We start from the raw sequence: 16,114 nt of genomic DNA, 5'->3' as shown, positions 1-16,114 counted from the left end.
GAGGTGTGTCTGCAGATTCTTTGAGATTTACATAGAATCTATGCAGCTTAAAATGACTATAAAGTTCAAATATAACATTGACACAGCTTCTGTAGCAGCTGCCCATACTGACAGTTATTCGCTTATTTTGGCATGTTCAGTATGTGAAAATGTTCTGGTAACCTCAGTGTCTCAGTTACTGTTCATAACATTGATGAAAAGTATTGTTTATTGTGGAAACATTTTTTTGGAAAATCACAGAGCTAAATATACCCATGTATGTATGTATGGAATATCTTATGGTTTTAATGGCTGTTTTGTAAATTCTGAGGTAAAAGGCCAACATTATTTTGAAATAATCCAGCCCTCTTTAAAATAAAAATAATAAAAAAAAAAACTGTTGAAGCGTGTATGTTTTTTAAAAAATAAAAAGACAACCGCCCTCCGATTCGGACGCACAAAGCTTCGAGTCGACTCCCCATGGTGGCTGACAAGACCGTATTCCCGAATGCATGGAATCGAGGAATCGATTCTTTTCTGTGATCGACTCCCAGCCTTACGGTCCAGTAAGCAGCGGAAATAGACCCAGCAACTGGTTCGCCAGAAGAACCGCAAGAAAAACCACGAAAAGAAGAGAAAGAGGAGGAAAAGGAAGCAGAAAAAGGTAAGAAAAGCAGTAAAGTTATCTGCTGATGGGGACTCAGAGTTCTGTCACTCTGTAATGCAGTAAAGTACAGCTGCGGATAAGGGCGCATTCTGAGAGTCCTGCTTTATGAGTTTATAGTATTACTGCAGGGTGGGAAACCTCCAGATGCAACCCATTCACTTCTGCACACGAACACGACCTGTACTACACTGATTTTGTGCACGAATTAAAAAAGTAAACAACGTGCGTTCAGTTAAAAATGAAACGAGAGAACGAATGAGAAAATTGTGATCACGAAGAAAAAAACGTACCCACGAAGTAAAGAAAACGTGCGCACGTTTAAAAGAAAACGAGGGAACGATTTAAGAAATCGTGACCACAAATAAAAGAAAACGTGCGTACGAACTGCAAAACGTTCGCGCGAATTAATAATTTTTTTACCTCCGTCCTCTCCGGGGCTCCATAAACGCGGGAACAGATCACGATGTCCATTTGATTTTTAAATCATCTAAAATGTAGAGTAGTGAATGGTTTAGATCCGAGTTTGATCCACAGCCTAATGTAATTCTTTCCCATTAAGATTTCATGTTAAATGTCTGAAAGTGGATGTGCATTTGTGTGAATATTGAAATGATTCATTCTACCAGTGCTTTGCTCTTTTATGTCGACTGAACCCAAAGCTGATCTGTGCAGATTTGCTTTTTCAGATAAAAATGAAGTACAATCAGTTAATTTATAGATGGAGGTCTGAGCTGTCTGTTTCTTGGACCAATGAATGTCAGAGAGGCCGATATTCGCTTATATTAATATATATTACATTTTTAGAAGATCCAGGCTGACAGTGAGAGCCAGCCTGGCCTGAGAATGGTGTCTTTCCCTTTTCTGTGTGCTGTTCTGTGCTGAGTTTAATGAAGTTATGGACCGACATTTTATCCCAGATAGCAGGCACATTTGGGTCTAATCTGTACCACTTTCGGCACATATGGTTCAGTTAGGCACTGGCAAGTGTTGTGTGGGCCGAATGTGGGCCAAATGTCATGAGCAGGGCTACACTTGGGTTGTGGCATGTGTTGTGTGGGCCAGACATTAATGTCGCGAAGTTCTGCGGCATTGAATGTTTGTTGCTTGGGTAATCCACAGGACAATAAAAGAAGACCAAATGACAGTCATTTTGAAGCACCTTGGTACTGGAGTTGTGGACCCAACCACTAACAAAAAGTTTGTATGCCTCAAGGGTTTTGAATGCTTTCATTTGCTTTCTTAAGTAGAAGGATGTTTGGAGGAGGTAGTTGCTTATCTACTGCCTCGATAAAGGCAAGATTTTCAGTTCAGTTTAAAAGTCGCTCACTTCATAACAAAAGGATCATGTTTAACATATGGTCTCTTGTAATATCGTATAAACTAGCACAGTGTGGGCTGGCCTGCATCTTATCCATTCTGCTTTTCACCTCCTGCCCTCCTTCGGGATTTTACGTGTGATCAGAATCACGTGTCTGCAGACAACGTATTAGAGATTGTAGTCTGTTATCTGTTTCTCTGCATAATTTGTTTACTCCTTCAACAGTGATCAGGACCACAGGATAGGTATCATTTTGGAAGTGGCTTCCTTCTCAGCACTGCAGTGATATTGACATGGTAGTGGTATGTTATTGAGGGTTGTATTGGTACAACTGGATCAGACACAGCAGTGCCCAATTACATACCTACCTTGTTAGTCTTTTTAGAGGTAAAGTTAGAGATGTAAGCTCATCTGTTGCTGCCCAGTTTTTTAGATATTTTCTAGTCCTTCATCCGTGCCTATAGGACACTGTTGGCTGGAAATTTATTCTCAGTCCAGCAAAAACACTTAAGCGTTTAAAGACTCAAGTAACACTACGGTGTTACTCTGTGCAACACCACACAAATTACCATGTCACCATCACTGACATCACCACTATCCAAACCTGCTCTGTGGGGGTCCTGACCATTGAAGAACAGGGTAAGAAAGTATGCTGAGAAACAGAAGGACTACAGTCTGTAACTGTAGAAGTACAAAGTTTTCCTGAATGATAAGTGGAGCTGATAAAATGGACAGTGAGTTTAAATACAGTGTAGCTGTACATAAAGTGGCCTATGAGTGTATGCATATAATCAAGCACAATGGTGTACCACACACTCAACTTTTATTTTGTATTTTTCTTTAACTGTTTATTGGTATATGGTAACTATTACCTATATACTTGCTATTCCACTCATTTTGTCCGTGTAAGTTCTATATTTTTTTGTAAGACAATTAAAGTTGTTGTTTCCAAATGATTTCTTGTGTTGTCATTGAAATTCATGTATGCATACAGGTGAGCTTTAAGAATCGGTGAGTTTTACAAAGTAATACAGTACATACTGGCTTAATACATGATAATGTGCATCATGTTCTTAAAACTACAGTAGACTGTTGATTGTTCAGCTGTGTCCACTTATGTTAATTCACTTTTGAAAAACGAACCAAAATTAAAAGGTGATTTAACCTTGATTCACAACATTGACTCAACCATAAATAAACATTGAAATGCTGGCTGGGGTGCCTGACATACAGCCCATAACATGGTAATTTTGTCTAGCCCATAACATGGCCGATGCAGGGTAAGTGTACGGTATGGCCCTGCTCTGTCACACATCTGGCCCATTTAAGGTGAAGCTGAGTTTACCCAGATTTAGCCCAGACATGGCCCAGTAATGTGAGCATATGGTAAATTTATTTGGCCTGGATTTGGCCCATATTTGGTGGACCTGTGGCTGAGTTGAGGCTCACCCTGAGTCAACGGCATACATCAAGGCCAAATGTGAACCATAACAGAACTGCAGTTGTGGGCCACATTTGGGCCAAAATTTCATTGTTTCCATTGCATAAACATTTCATAGCATTGACATAAGCACAGAGTTTAATTTCAACACAAATTGTCGTGAGGGGAAAGACCGACCCATTTGCAGTTAAGACAGACCCATTCAAAGCTGAGACAACCTATTTGGAGCAAAGACTGGACCATTCGGAGCTAAGACCGACCCATTTGGAGTCAAGACTGACTGCTGAGGTTGGTGCAATCATCACAGAGAAAATGATATGTTTAGATGTTAAAATTGTCAGAGCAGGTATTATCACAGACTGTTTTTCATGTCTGTAAACATATATATAAGACTAAGCACAGAAAACAGTCCAGTCAGAGCAATTTTTATTAACCTTCAGGAATTATGAGAATTTTTAGGAACCAGTTTGTCCAAACTACAGTTATGATGTTAATGAAAATGTACAGTAATTATGAAACATAACATTAGTGACTTGTCCTATGTCATGTTAGAAATAAAGCTTGCCTGTTGGAACCAAACCTCATATATCAGCTATGGTAATTTTTCAGGAAAAGCAGGAGGAGAAAGTAAGCTAAATTTGTGATACAAGTCAAGATAATGAGATTTACTACCAAGTAATTCTGGACTGTTTCTGTTCATCATGAATGTAAAGAACAGCTGGACCTATGTTTTGATCTGATGGAGACACTAAATTTGTTTTCTTTTAAGTGAATTTCTCTGTATTATGTCTCCACATCACTTCCCATCACCTTCTACTGAAGATCCTCCAAGATCTGCGGTGCTTTTCTGTGGTTTGTGGTGTAGTTTCTGATGAACGGTGGTCACACTAAAGTATTAAAATGCCTATTATTGTTATTTCTGTCTCTTCTCTTCAGATCATGGCTGTGGAGGCTGTTCTGCTGATCATTCTGATGTCTTTCTTTCTGGGAAACACTCAGCAGAGTGGTGAGTCAGAAGATCCCAGTATTTACTCTGATTGCTAAAGCTCACTGAAATGAGCTCTTACAGGGTCAGATGTACAAACATTAGATGGCACAGCACAAAATACACTCACACTGCATCTGAGATTAAATAGAATTTCAGAACGTTTCAAAATCTATGTATAATTCAGTGTGTGAGAGAATCTCAAATAATCTTTGGGGATTATTTTGCCTCAAAATGCTGGGCATGTATCCCTCCACCATGAATGGATTTAAAAATACATTTTAGGTCAAAATCTTTTTAAAACTATCATAAAACAATGTCTGAAACATCAGACTGGCTGAATGAATCCATTTGAGCCTAAAAAACTGGCGCCTAACGCCCATCTGGCCCTCAGTGTCCATGCTGATGTCCAGAACATAATTCGTTATGATGATAACTCTTCATGAGAGGTTCATTGTTCTTGATTTTGTTGTCATGGCACATTTAACCATGTTTGTGCTTTTGTTTAATGTGTTTAAACAGTGCTGATCAGTATGGAATGCCAGCCTGCAGTTGGAGTTGTTGGGCAGACCACAAACATCTCCTGCTCTTTCAAGAGGAACTTTGGAGCAGATCAGAAAATTATTATTTCTGCAGGGGCTGTAACTAAGAGAGGAGAGACAGAACCACTGTTCTGGTTTAAGAATAATACAGTAGACGGAGATAATCGATTTAAACTTCTTTCTAAAAATGATCCATCTTTACTGCTCAGTAGCACTGCTGTCTCTGATGAAGGTCTGTATGATTACACTGTTGTAAACAATCGTGGCATAATAGAAGACGGAACATTCAGGATCAGCGTTACAGGTGAGAGTCGGTCATGTTTAACATCTTTTTATGAACGAGTGCTCAGGATGATACAATAAGTGAAAAATGCGTCATCATATAAATCTTGCTGTTTTTTGTTAGATCATTTGAAAAATATTTGAGGAAGATGAATCATTTATACAAATAACGTAATGTGTTATACAGTTTAAGCAGTCTCTACAACTCTTATAAAATTTATTTTTTACTGATTTCTTCTGATCATCTGCATTAGCAGACAAACAAACAGTTAACCCTCGCCAGAGGGACGAACTGTAACATTTGCCACAAGCATCTGGTCAATCAATGCAAACATAATTAATTTACTTTAATTTTAACTCTAAATTGTCTGAACTGGACAAGCTTTCCAACCAAAATACATATAAATATGTTTATCAAAATAGATAAGTTTAGCTCAAACGACACTCAAACACTGACACATTTATTTTTGGCCACAAAATAGAACAGCAAATATCATCATATCATAAAAGTGAAATATATTTTATTTACATCTGGAGTGTGTTTCTGATGAATCTGTAAATAAGCTTATTTATTTGAGCGTATATGAGGATATGGAGCTCTCTGATTGTTCGCTTTGGAGGGCTTAGCTAACAGTGTGTTAAATTTGTGTCTTTTCTTTAGTGAAGGCAGTGTGTAAATCGAGTATCTGCTCCAATCTCTGTCTTTTATATTTTTATTTCATGCAAAGTGGACATAAACATTACAGATGTCTTAAGATAAATTAGCAAGTAGTAGTAGGCAAAATACAAATAATGCTGCGTACAGGCTACAAGCGACCTAATGCTTCTTGAAGTGAAGCATGAAAGTCATGTATGAGCTGCATTAGTTTTACCAGAGGAGGTTGTAATCTGTACGTGATTTGACTGAATTGTACAGGATGAAAGATCTGTGTGATTTCCCAAAATTACCCCAAATAGCCCAGTTGGAAGCACCATCACCAAAAATGCTGTGGATTTCAGTAGCCTTGTCATGAAGGATTTAAAAGCCTCACTTCAGCAGTTAGCCTCATCTTCAGGTTGCAGAAAATTTTAAAAAATGAAAGCACTGTTTTACATTTTTATACCTGGTTTCATTACATGACTCTGATGTCAGTTTGAACAGGACTGCTATTACTGTGAGAGCTAATGTTGCTCCCAAATTATTAGTTAACAGGCCTGTAAAACCTACAGACATGGCAGATTCATACTGGATTATAATCACAGAATCACAGATTCTGTTGGCGTTCACTCAAATTACAGCATCTCCCCAGATAAACTAATCCAGCTCCAGTGGGGCTTTAGTCTGCTATTAAACTTCAAGACTGTTATACACCAACGCCAGATACACAAACGCCTCTAAACTACCACACTGGACAAAGCCTGCTGGTTCGTTTGGGGCATTTTGACACCTTGTAAATCTGCCAACGTTCGGGGGAAAAATGTTGGTATGGCAAAAATTACATTAGTCCTACATGATAAATAACTAGGACTGGCCTGAATAGCATTTTACAGTCTTTGAATACTTCTTATTGAGTTCAAACAAGTTAATACGTTTGTTTTTAATCAAAATATTGCAGTTTTTGATTTGTGAAAAACAGTTTTATACCTTTTATGTGTCCCGTTTTACTCTGGAGGCCTTAAAGATGCTGAGAGACAGATGTTGTAATGTTACTTCAGACAAATGAGTCGTACTGGATTTCTGCTCACCTAGACAGCAGCACTGATACAGAAGCTCAAGATGTAAATCTTTTAAATTCTCTGTTTAGTGACATGTTTTCCTCTTAAGCTGAATGGAGACAACTACATATCGCTGTTGTCTAAAGAAAACCTTATATCTCCATTTTTGTTGTTGTTTTAGTTTTTGACATAATTCGAAAATAATGTTGCCTTTACATTGTGTGTAAATTTCATGATGAATGGACTAAAAGAAATGGCCAAATGGTCTGTTTGTATTGACTTTCATTAAAAGTAAAAGATGTTTTTTCGTTCTCCTGTACAGTTACCATTTTGGAGATACAAGGTTTTCTTCCGACAACAGTGATATGCTATTGCTAACACAGGGCTAGAGGTTCAGATCTGTTGTGAGTGAAATAACTTCAATAGTCAAGCATATTAATTGATGATTAAGTGAGTTATTTGAATTACTAAATTCATATGGAATTACAGCTATTCATATCTTATAGGGACGAGCTAAACTGATTAGTTAGCCTGCTAACTAACTCTGTAGTCGCTAAACAAGTAACTGAGGATGCTCAGCTTCTTCGCAAGGACAGTCAAAACTACAGCCAAACAAATGTTTTTTAATATATTTAAATCTTTTAATATCTTTTACTATTTTTATCTTACTTGATTCTTTGGAAGAAAAGAAGGGAAAATCGTAGGGGCGTGGCTGAGCTCAGACTTTAGCTAATGTTACCTGGGTATGATGTGACTTTTATAGCCTAAAATCACGTCCACAGTTAAAGCAGCACTATGTAGTATTACAGAGTATGGAGAAAAGACCACAGTAAAATATGCTGAGCGTGCGCCGCTGCAAGTTGCCTGAAATCATCATTTACAAGTCAGAGGTCCCAGGACGGATTAGGCAGGAGTTTTTATGTACTAACGTCATGCGCACAGACGCAAAAAGAAGGTCTGGCTCGATGTTTAGGTCTCAAATCATAGATGTCAAAATCAAAATGATACTAATGCAGATGTGATGACAATAGTAGATAATTCACTCACTTCCTCCGAAGATGTGTCTTTCACCAAGTTTAGACTGAGTTCTCTTCGAATTTTCTTTCAGCACTCGCAAAAGTCAGATTCATCCGCTTGAGTGGGTCTGAAGCACAACCAACGTTACAAAAAGTTCTTCCACACGTTGTGTGCAGTTACATATTTCCACCAATAAGGTCTCTAAATCTCCATATCCTACATAGTGTTGCTTTAAGTTACTGCCATTTTTTCCAGGTTTTATGATAGAATATATTATTTAAAACAGTAATAAATAAACTGCTAACTCTGAAAACTGTCATTAATCCACAAGTGTGATTGAGAATTCTGTTGAGGAAACTTCCAAATACTTCTAAACTTCTAAATAAGGAAATAAACACTAACATAATGAACGAATACTCAATTTTTCATATTTTTGGACCAGCTCTACAAGTAACATATCCACAGTGCCTGAAAGTTCTGGTTGGGAAACGGATGTGTTGTTATTTAATGTTTTGGCAAATTTGGCTTCATAATCACCACCTGAAAAGCTGTTATTGTTAAAATCCATAAAATCCTTAAAATCTGGTTGGATTTTATGGACATAAAATGAATTGCTAGTTGAACATCGCTGTGACACTTTTTAACTGGTTTACCCTTTATCAGTGGTGTGTGATACTGCAAAATTTGGTATCGATCTGATTACAATACCAACGTGGGTATCGATACTATCGATATTTGGATCGATCCACCTGCCCATACCCTTTATATTTTCTGTAACTGGACATATTCTGCCATCGCTACAGTAGGCTGAGTAAGTTAGCAGAAAGTTAACTGGCTAACACACCAACAATAAAAGACAAACTTCAAACTCAAGATGTTCAAAGTAAAGAATGTATTACTTACATGTTACGAGCTTGAAATGTCTTTATTTAAACTAGAACTGACATCAAATTCCCACACAACGCTGAGCTAACCCTGTTAGCTTGGTGCTAACATCATACGAGGAGCATTATCTTATTTTAAAAAACATATGAGGGTGAACAGATTTCTACATTAAATGTAATAATGTAAAAGTTCTATGACAGTGGTTCTCAATCCTGGTCCTAGACTAACGCTCCCCTTCCTTCAACATTCCTGCAAGTAAAGATTAAATTAAGCAGTTCTTGAGGAGAACTGGGTGTATAAGAGCAGGAAGAACAAAACCACATGCAGGACCGTGACTGAGAACCACTATTTAATACCAATTCAAGGGCTACACAGTCTTTTAACAGAACTCGCTTAAAACTGCATGTATTTCCTCTGTTTAGCCAAGTACAACCCACCGTTCATCAGCACATGGCCAGAAAAGATTGAAGAGGGCGGCCCTGCTGACCTTTACTGCAACGCTAGTGGTGGCTATCCAGCAGGAGCCATTCACTGGTTTGACAGCACCAACACCAACTGGACAAAGAGCGCCACACTGAAGATCACAGAGAGAGAGGACAAACTGGTACATCTGTCCAGCAATCTGACCTTCACCAGCATCGACTCAAGCTGGGCGCCCTTCAGGTGTGTCGTTCTCAACAGCAAATTCATCCAAGAAGGAGAGACCACGTCCCATCTGAAGTTTACAGGTAACTTATTTCTTTCAGGAAGGTCTAGCAGGAATTGTTACGTGAGGTTTGAAAATGAAATGGTGGTGTGAGTTGATTTGTTTTTACCTCTTCAGGCTCTGCCCACAGGCTTTAAATGTAGGTATTGGGACTATATTACATATACATGTTACACCTCTGGTAGGATGGGGGGGCTTCTGTAGTGGGTCTGACTCCAGAAAAGGAGCAGCACTGGATCGGAAATGGAGGCGCCCCATTGTTTCAGAAACATCATACAGACATCTTCAGAGATAATGCTCCCCAGTAAAAAGGAAAAATCTTCCAATAGTGGGAATGTCCTGACTCTCCTGATCCTCCTGGAGAAACACACTCACATTCGTAAATGATGTAATTATCAAAAAACTGCATGATTGTGAAGATATTCCACAGAGAACCTGTAATGTTCAGCAGCTCTAAATATCCTCTGATAATCCATCCAGGACCAGCAAGAGGAAGCAGATGTTCACATGAAAAAAATTCTGCTTAAGAGAAATTAAAATGTTACTGAAAATGAGAAAGTTGGAGCTGGAAATTAAGAAAAAATTGGGAAAGAATAAATCAGAGTCATTTTAATAAGCTCCTTTTTTGCATAACAGGCTGAACAAAGTCACAAACAAAAATGGTTTTTTCTTTATGTTTTCCTCTTGTTAATAAAAATGCAATTGTTTTAAAATATGTGCCCCTCAAAGCTCCACCATGCATATGATCTGCTGCATTTGGTTAAATCTAATTACGTGATCAAGTTCAGGTTTTGAGTGTACACAAAAAAACTGTGCTAACTCCTCACAGTAGGCCAGAAAATACACACACAAGCATTACAGTTACATTTATGCAGTCAATAGTAACTAATATTTCAGGGGTCTGTAATATCTTTACACCGAATAAACCTCTGATTTAAATCACCTTTATGCAGTTAAAGACTTTTTATATCTTCTCCATATTCATTTATTAGCATATACTCATTTGTATTTGTTTTTTAATTGTAAGCTAATTAAAAAAAGTTAATATATCCCTAATTTCCTATTAGGCTGCTCAGTATGTTCATAATAAAATATTAGTACTAATATAGTACACTCTGTGTGCAGCAGTGTATAGAGGTGTAATGTTGTTTTAGAATATTGTTTTAACCCGGTGAGCCTATGACGTCACAAGGCTTGTCCAGTGGATCTGATCAGGCTACGCTAAGCCTCAACGGAGGAAGTTTGTCCAAAACCATAAGTTATCATTATAACTGAGCAGGGCTTAAAATTAGCTTCTGTTGTGGAACCCAAATTGATGGGGATTAGCCGAGCTTATTGAAATAAGCCTGGCTTATTGAGTTAGCTTAGCTTACCCCCCAGGTCTTGTGTATACATAGTCCTTGTATTTGCGTGTCTGTTTGTGAGGTCTTATGGTTGTGTTGGTGTTTTACTGTGTTGTGAATCTTAATTTCCTTGTACCCTGTAAAGAGTGAGTTTATTTTCTTGGGGCTTCACACTGCTGCACTTTCTGAAGGCTGCACTGAGCTGCGCTTCAGTAGCAGCTAGTGATAGCTAACTGGCTAGCTAAAATTAGCCAAAGTGATTGCTTGTTAAACATAGATAACATAACAAAACGATGAAAAACTTACCAAGTGCTGCACTGATCAGACCCCAGCTGTGCTGGCAAGCTATTGTTTTGATATGTACAGGCAAAAATTCTTACAGTTAACTAGCAAACGTGGTGCTGTTAGCAAAATCAAACTTAAAAAAGGCTGCTTATTGTTTATGCTAGAGGTCTGCGCTGAACTATTTTCAGTCCTGCTCCCGTTGAAATTATTTGTCCCGCTCCCGCCCGCAACCAAAAAGTTTTGGCCCACTCCCACCCATACAGTTCCGTCAAGGCGAACCAACATCCAATATCACAGTCTGTTCTCAAATACATTATTCTCTGCTGAAATAACAGGTTAGTCATGGTCATTAGGCTCCGCCATCTCTGTGAGCTACTAGAATCTATGTGTTGTTCACGTGATCTTTAGAATGACTTCATTCCTTTTAACTGTTTTACTGTTATCATTTTATATTGTTTATATATATGATTTAGTGAACGTATTACTTTATGCTGTTAATCCTGTTGTGGGATTTCTCTTCATACATGCTTCATCCGGCTTCTGCCTGAAGGCTGCATAAAAGAGCAAGGCAGCGTGTAAAACAGTGCATAATACACATCTCTCTCATTGAGTGTGTTTACATACACTCAATAATCTGATAAAAGCAGAAAATCGGATTTTGTCAGTAATCTAATAAACATGTTTACATGCACTTTCATTTTAGTTCGTTTTTTCAGTGAACAGTTTTGATTTAGTTTTCATGTTTTAAAAAACTGATGTTTTTATTTTTATAGCAGTGAATGAGCACATTTTTCTCTGATAGTTTTCATTTTAGTAATAGTTTTGTTTTACTATAACTCTAATAACACTGATATTCGTAACCAATGAAGGATTTTTAATTTTGGCTGGAGTGCCGCTTTAACAATTCGACACAGTTTGAGGTGAGTGTGTCATGATTTGGTCATGCTGTTTGCGCAATACTAATTACAAGCTCACATTACTAACAGCCTCTAAACAAGTTCTGGTTTGTTGACTGTGTTTATGATGAGGGGGAATGTTGGGTTAACTTGATTTTTTGGCAGCTTTAAATACCAAACACTCATGTTTGTATTCCACTCCACCTAAAATTGTTGCTGAAGACACATTATTGATTGAAGTTTTTGCACAGTGTCTAAAGAAGATCACTCTTTAATGCTGACTCAGAATTAAATTGGCTTTTATTTATTTTTATTTTTTTTCAGCTTCTCAAAGTCATTCAGGCTCTGAGCTAGGAACTGTTACTATTAGTGTGTTAGTCATTGGCCTCATCATCCTGGGACTTATAACAGCCTTCCTGTGCCACAGAAGACACGTTCAGCGTAAGTATCAGCAGCACCCAGAAAGAATGACTGTCACACAATCTTTTATTATAATAATTATAATTAATTAATTGTTTCTTTGATGTCACTAAAAATCAACACCTTTATATATCCACCTATTCAGCCTACAGCAGTTTAGCCCCGCCCACACACACTGATTTACATATATCAGTCTTCAAGCCACAGTAACAAAAACAGCCTGTTTAAATCTAAGGGATAAAGAGATGCTGGAAAATGGTCTGTTTTGGTACATAAAAGCACACAAACATTATAATTGGTTGTTATATCTTGAAAAAACTGTGAATTCAGTTTGGGTTTTAAGTTGAAGCAGTTTATCAGCAAGAAAAACACTGTTTAACTACACCTGCTGCAGTCTGTTTAATATTTGACTACATTAAATTATTTTTAGCCAATATTATTGATTATTGGAATTTTGTCTCAGTATCATCTTGCTGCTAATGTCCATATTGGTCAGACTTCCGTACTGATTTTTAATTTTAGTAGTTGGGCTGTAATTTTACACCAGTTTTGTGCACTTATTTTAAAGACAGAAGTCAGGAGCCCTTCTACTGAACCTATTCTAAGTATGTTTCTCACACTAACTGGCCTCTTCACTAAAACCACCTCCTTGTATGAATACTCATTGTTCATTTTATCAGCTCCACTGACCATATAGTTTCATTTTGTAGTTCTACAGTTACAGACTGTAGTCCATCTGTTTCTCTGCATACTATGTTACCCTGTTCTTCAATGGTCAGGTCCCACACAAGACCCCCACAAAGCTGGTATTATTTGGGTAGTGGGTCATTCTCAGCACTGCAGTGACACTGACATCGCAGTGGTGTGTTAGTGTGTGTTGTGCTGGTGAGACTGGATCAAACACAGCAGTGCTTTTGTTATGTTTGGAGTGGAAAGTAAAGTTAAAATGGCTGCTGCAACGCTGGGGACTAGTGCACCTTTGAGTTTTATCTGGGCTCAGTGTTTGGGCCCTGCCTTCCCGCCAGCTCTCACAGCCATCATCAGGGCCCAGGGGACAAGTGCATGCCCCACACATCCTCTACAGAGAACACACTTCTGCACATTTTAATGCTCAATTACTGTTTATTTGCTGAATTTAACATTATTGGAAAAATGAAACAAAGTGCCCTGTGCAAATGTTATGGTACATTTTAATTTTTTAAATATATATACATTTAACTCAGCAAATAAATACACTAAAATGTGCATAAAAATGCCATGCCTAAGTTCTCTGTAGAGAATGTGTTATGCTTCTTTGTGCTTCTGCTTCTTTTCACTTACAACATCAGCAACAACATGGAATTTGACCAGGGTGCATAAACTGCTTACAACTGTGTGCGTGTGACATGAAGGAGGCATGCCAAATGACACTGCCATTGTCTGTCCTTTGTCAACTCTCTTCCCTTCCGCTGATCAAGGTCCAACCTCTTTCCGTCTGGACTTTCCAGCTTTGTAGATGGGACTGAAAGTGAAAACATGTCTGCTTCCACTGGAAAGTTTCAATGACCTGATTCACATTTAACACCAAAGTGCATTTTAATGGTGATTCACAGACATGTAAAATTCTCCTGAAAATGAAAATGAAACTAAGTATTCTTTTCTTTATGGTGTTTTCCTGTATGCGCCTAAGAAGATAATGCTCAGGCTGATGCGGATGCTAATGAAGCAGGTATTCTTCAGACTCCTGTTAAGCTGTTCAGAGTACCACTGAAACAGGCCTTCGCCTGCACAGATTCTCACATGCTTCATCTGATGGTTCTGTTCCTGTATTCACTATCAAGATGATATTTTAGCGTGTTCGAGAAATGTTTTTTTTATGGTAGTTTGAAAAATACTATTATTTTTCAGCCTTTTTTCAAGGAGTTATTCTGATAGAGACTCTTATTGTGAAGGCAGGGCTAGCTTTCCTTGGGGGCAAAAAACTGTCCTTTTGTACAGTGTACGGCAAAAACAGCTGGTTAATAAAAACTATGACTCGTGCAAAAGCTGTGTCCCATTTAATATCAGTATGTTTTATCCTCAACCTTTCTGTTCTTTAGATTTCTTTATTGCTCCATGATGATGTTAAGAGGGGTTCTTGATGTTAACCAAAGTGTTTTTGTTTGTTTTTCTCTGCAGGCAGTACACTGGAGCACAACAGAGAAGCTGAAACGAAGATGTTAAATTCACCACAGTCTTGAGGACATCGTTAAAGGAGAATTTCAACATTTTTCCAGCTTAATTTCTCTCTTTTGCGTCTGTAGGATACACTTAATTTCCATGGATAATAATTTATGCATTTCTATGTTGATACTAAACATACTTATAATAGAAGTCACAGTGCAGGTGCTGAAGCAAATTCCCATTGGCTTCTGTTATAAACCAAATGATAGTCTGTATTATAGACCAGCTTCCATTATTTTGCTAAGTACATTGAAGTGCATTTAAATTATTATTTGTGGCAATCAACACTACACTACAGATCTAGGAGAAAGAGAAAGAGAGAGAGAGAAATGTAGGAACTGGATGAAACACTGCTAGTTCCTAAGACTGAACTTCTATGATGTCGTCTCCCCCTCTGGGGAAACTACACTTGGGCTCTCCCTGGCTCCATCCACTCACCCCGCACCACACATGCCTGTTGACGCCTGCCCCCATCATGCCACCCTGAGCTACCACGCCAAAGGAGGCTCACCAAGATACCTTGTCAATGCTGCTCTCCAGTGGTGGCTCCTCTTGTTGCCTTGCCTGGGGTGGCAACTACTACTGCAGCTGACTCTCCAGTTTCTGCTCCCAGACCCAATCCAATTCCTGAGGGCAGGGGTGAGGGAGGGGGATTCAGCTGGATGAATTTTCCGAGGCTCTGCCCACTCACAGCACACTACTCACACCTTTAACTCATCCTAGGACTATTTAGACTCCTACATGTACCCCTTTGTTTTGCCTGTTATAAGTCTCTGTGTGTCTTACATGAGATCTGATGTGATGTGAAGAGAGGTTATGACCTCCTGTGCTGTTGATTCAGGTTGTGGTGTTTGCGAAGGCTCTCAACCAAAGTGAAATTAAAACCTCTGAAGGAAAGTTCCAGTGAATAATACGCAGCATATTGACATTCGGTCATTAAAATGATGACACACCAAAGAATTTTGTGTTATCACGCAGAAACACATGAAGGAAAGAAAAGAATGAAGATCATTAGGATTAAGGGATTAACGGTGATGGCTGAATACTGACTACACTGTCCTAAAGACATGAAAAGTAAGATATTCTGAATACATTTAGAATTTCTTTGTCAGTTTTCTTTATGTAATTATTCTGTTTCATGAAAAATCTGCCATCATTTAAATGAAGTTCTGAAAATTGTTAACATCTCATCGTCTGCTTTAGTCCACTGCTGCTCCAGAAACCCCCAGTCAGGACAACACAACACCCATATTAAACTTATTACCTGCAAACACATTCAACACTGAGGAGATTATTAGTTTGATCAGCCCTCAGTAACTCTGCAATTAATAACTGATTATCACACTGATTTTTCAGTCTACTCAGGCTTTAGCAGAGTTCAGTAACACTGAGATTAATAACTGATCAGCACATTGATTTATCAGTCTACTCAGTTTGTAAAGAAGCCGTCC

The 16,114-nt window shown here is 38.3% G+C and overlaps 1 protein-coding gene across 1 annotated transcript; it reads left to right on the top strand.

Moving 5' to 3' along the window:
* The first annotated feature begins 534 nt into the window (after positions 1-534).
* LOC118808131 lies at positions 535-15,802 on the top strand. Its single transcript, XM_036570586.1, has 6 exons — positions 535-643; positions 4,342-4,411; positions 4,913-5,236; positions 9,234-9,539; positions 12,366-12,482; positions 14,619-15,802. The coding sequence occupies exons 2-6, from the start codon at positions 4,345-4,347 to the stop codon at positions 14,678-14,680; spliced, it is 876 nt and encodes a 291-aa protein (XP_036426479.1). The 5' UTR covers positions 535-643; positions 4,342-4,344; the 3' UTR covers positions 14,681-15,802.
* Positions 15,803-16,114: the final 312 nt, after the last annotated feature.

Source organism: Colossoma macropomum, unplaced genomic scaffold (genome assembly GCF_904425465.1).
Source record: "Colossoma macropomum unplaced genomic scaffold, Colossoma_macropomum, whole genome shotgun sequence".
Taxonomy (NCBI): Eukaryota; Metazoa; Chordata; class Actinopteri; order Characiformes; family Serrasalmidae; genus Colossoma; species Colossoma macropomum.
The sequence above is the reverse complement of the archived record's forward strand: the minus strand, read 5'-3'. Positions and strand labels throughout refer to the sequence as shown.

Bases quoted from the DNA above. Each gene is read 5' to 3' on its own strand.
- LOC118808131 (XM_036570586.1), top strand. From the start codon at position 4,345: ATGGCTGTGGAGGCTGTTCTGCTGATCATTCTGATGTCTTTCTTTCTG. The intron at 9,540-12,365 runs GTAACTTATTTC...ATTTTTTTTCAG, and splicing joins GTCCCATCTGAAGTTTACAG to CTTCTCAAAGTCATTCAGGC. The intron at 12,483-14,618 runs GTAAGTATCAGC...TTTTCTCTGCAG, and splicing joins CCACAGAAGACACGTTCAGC to GCAGTACACTGGAGCACAAC.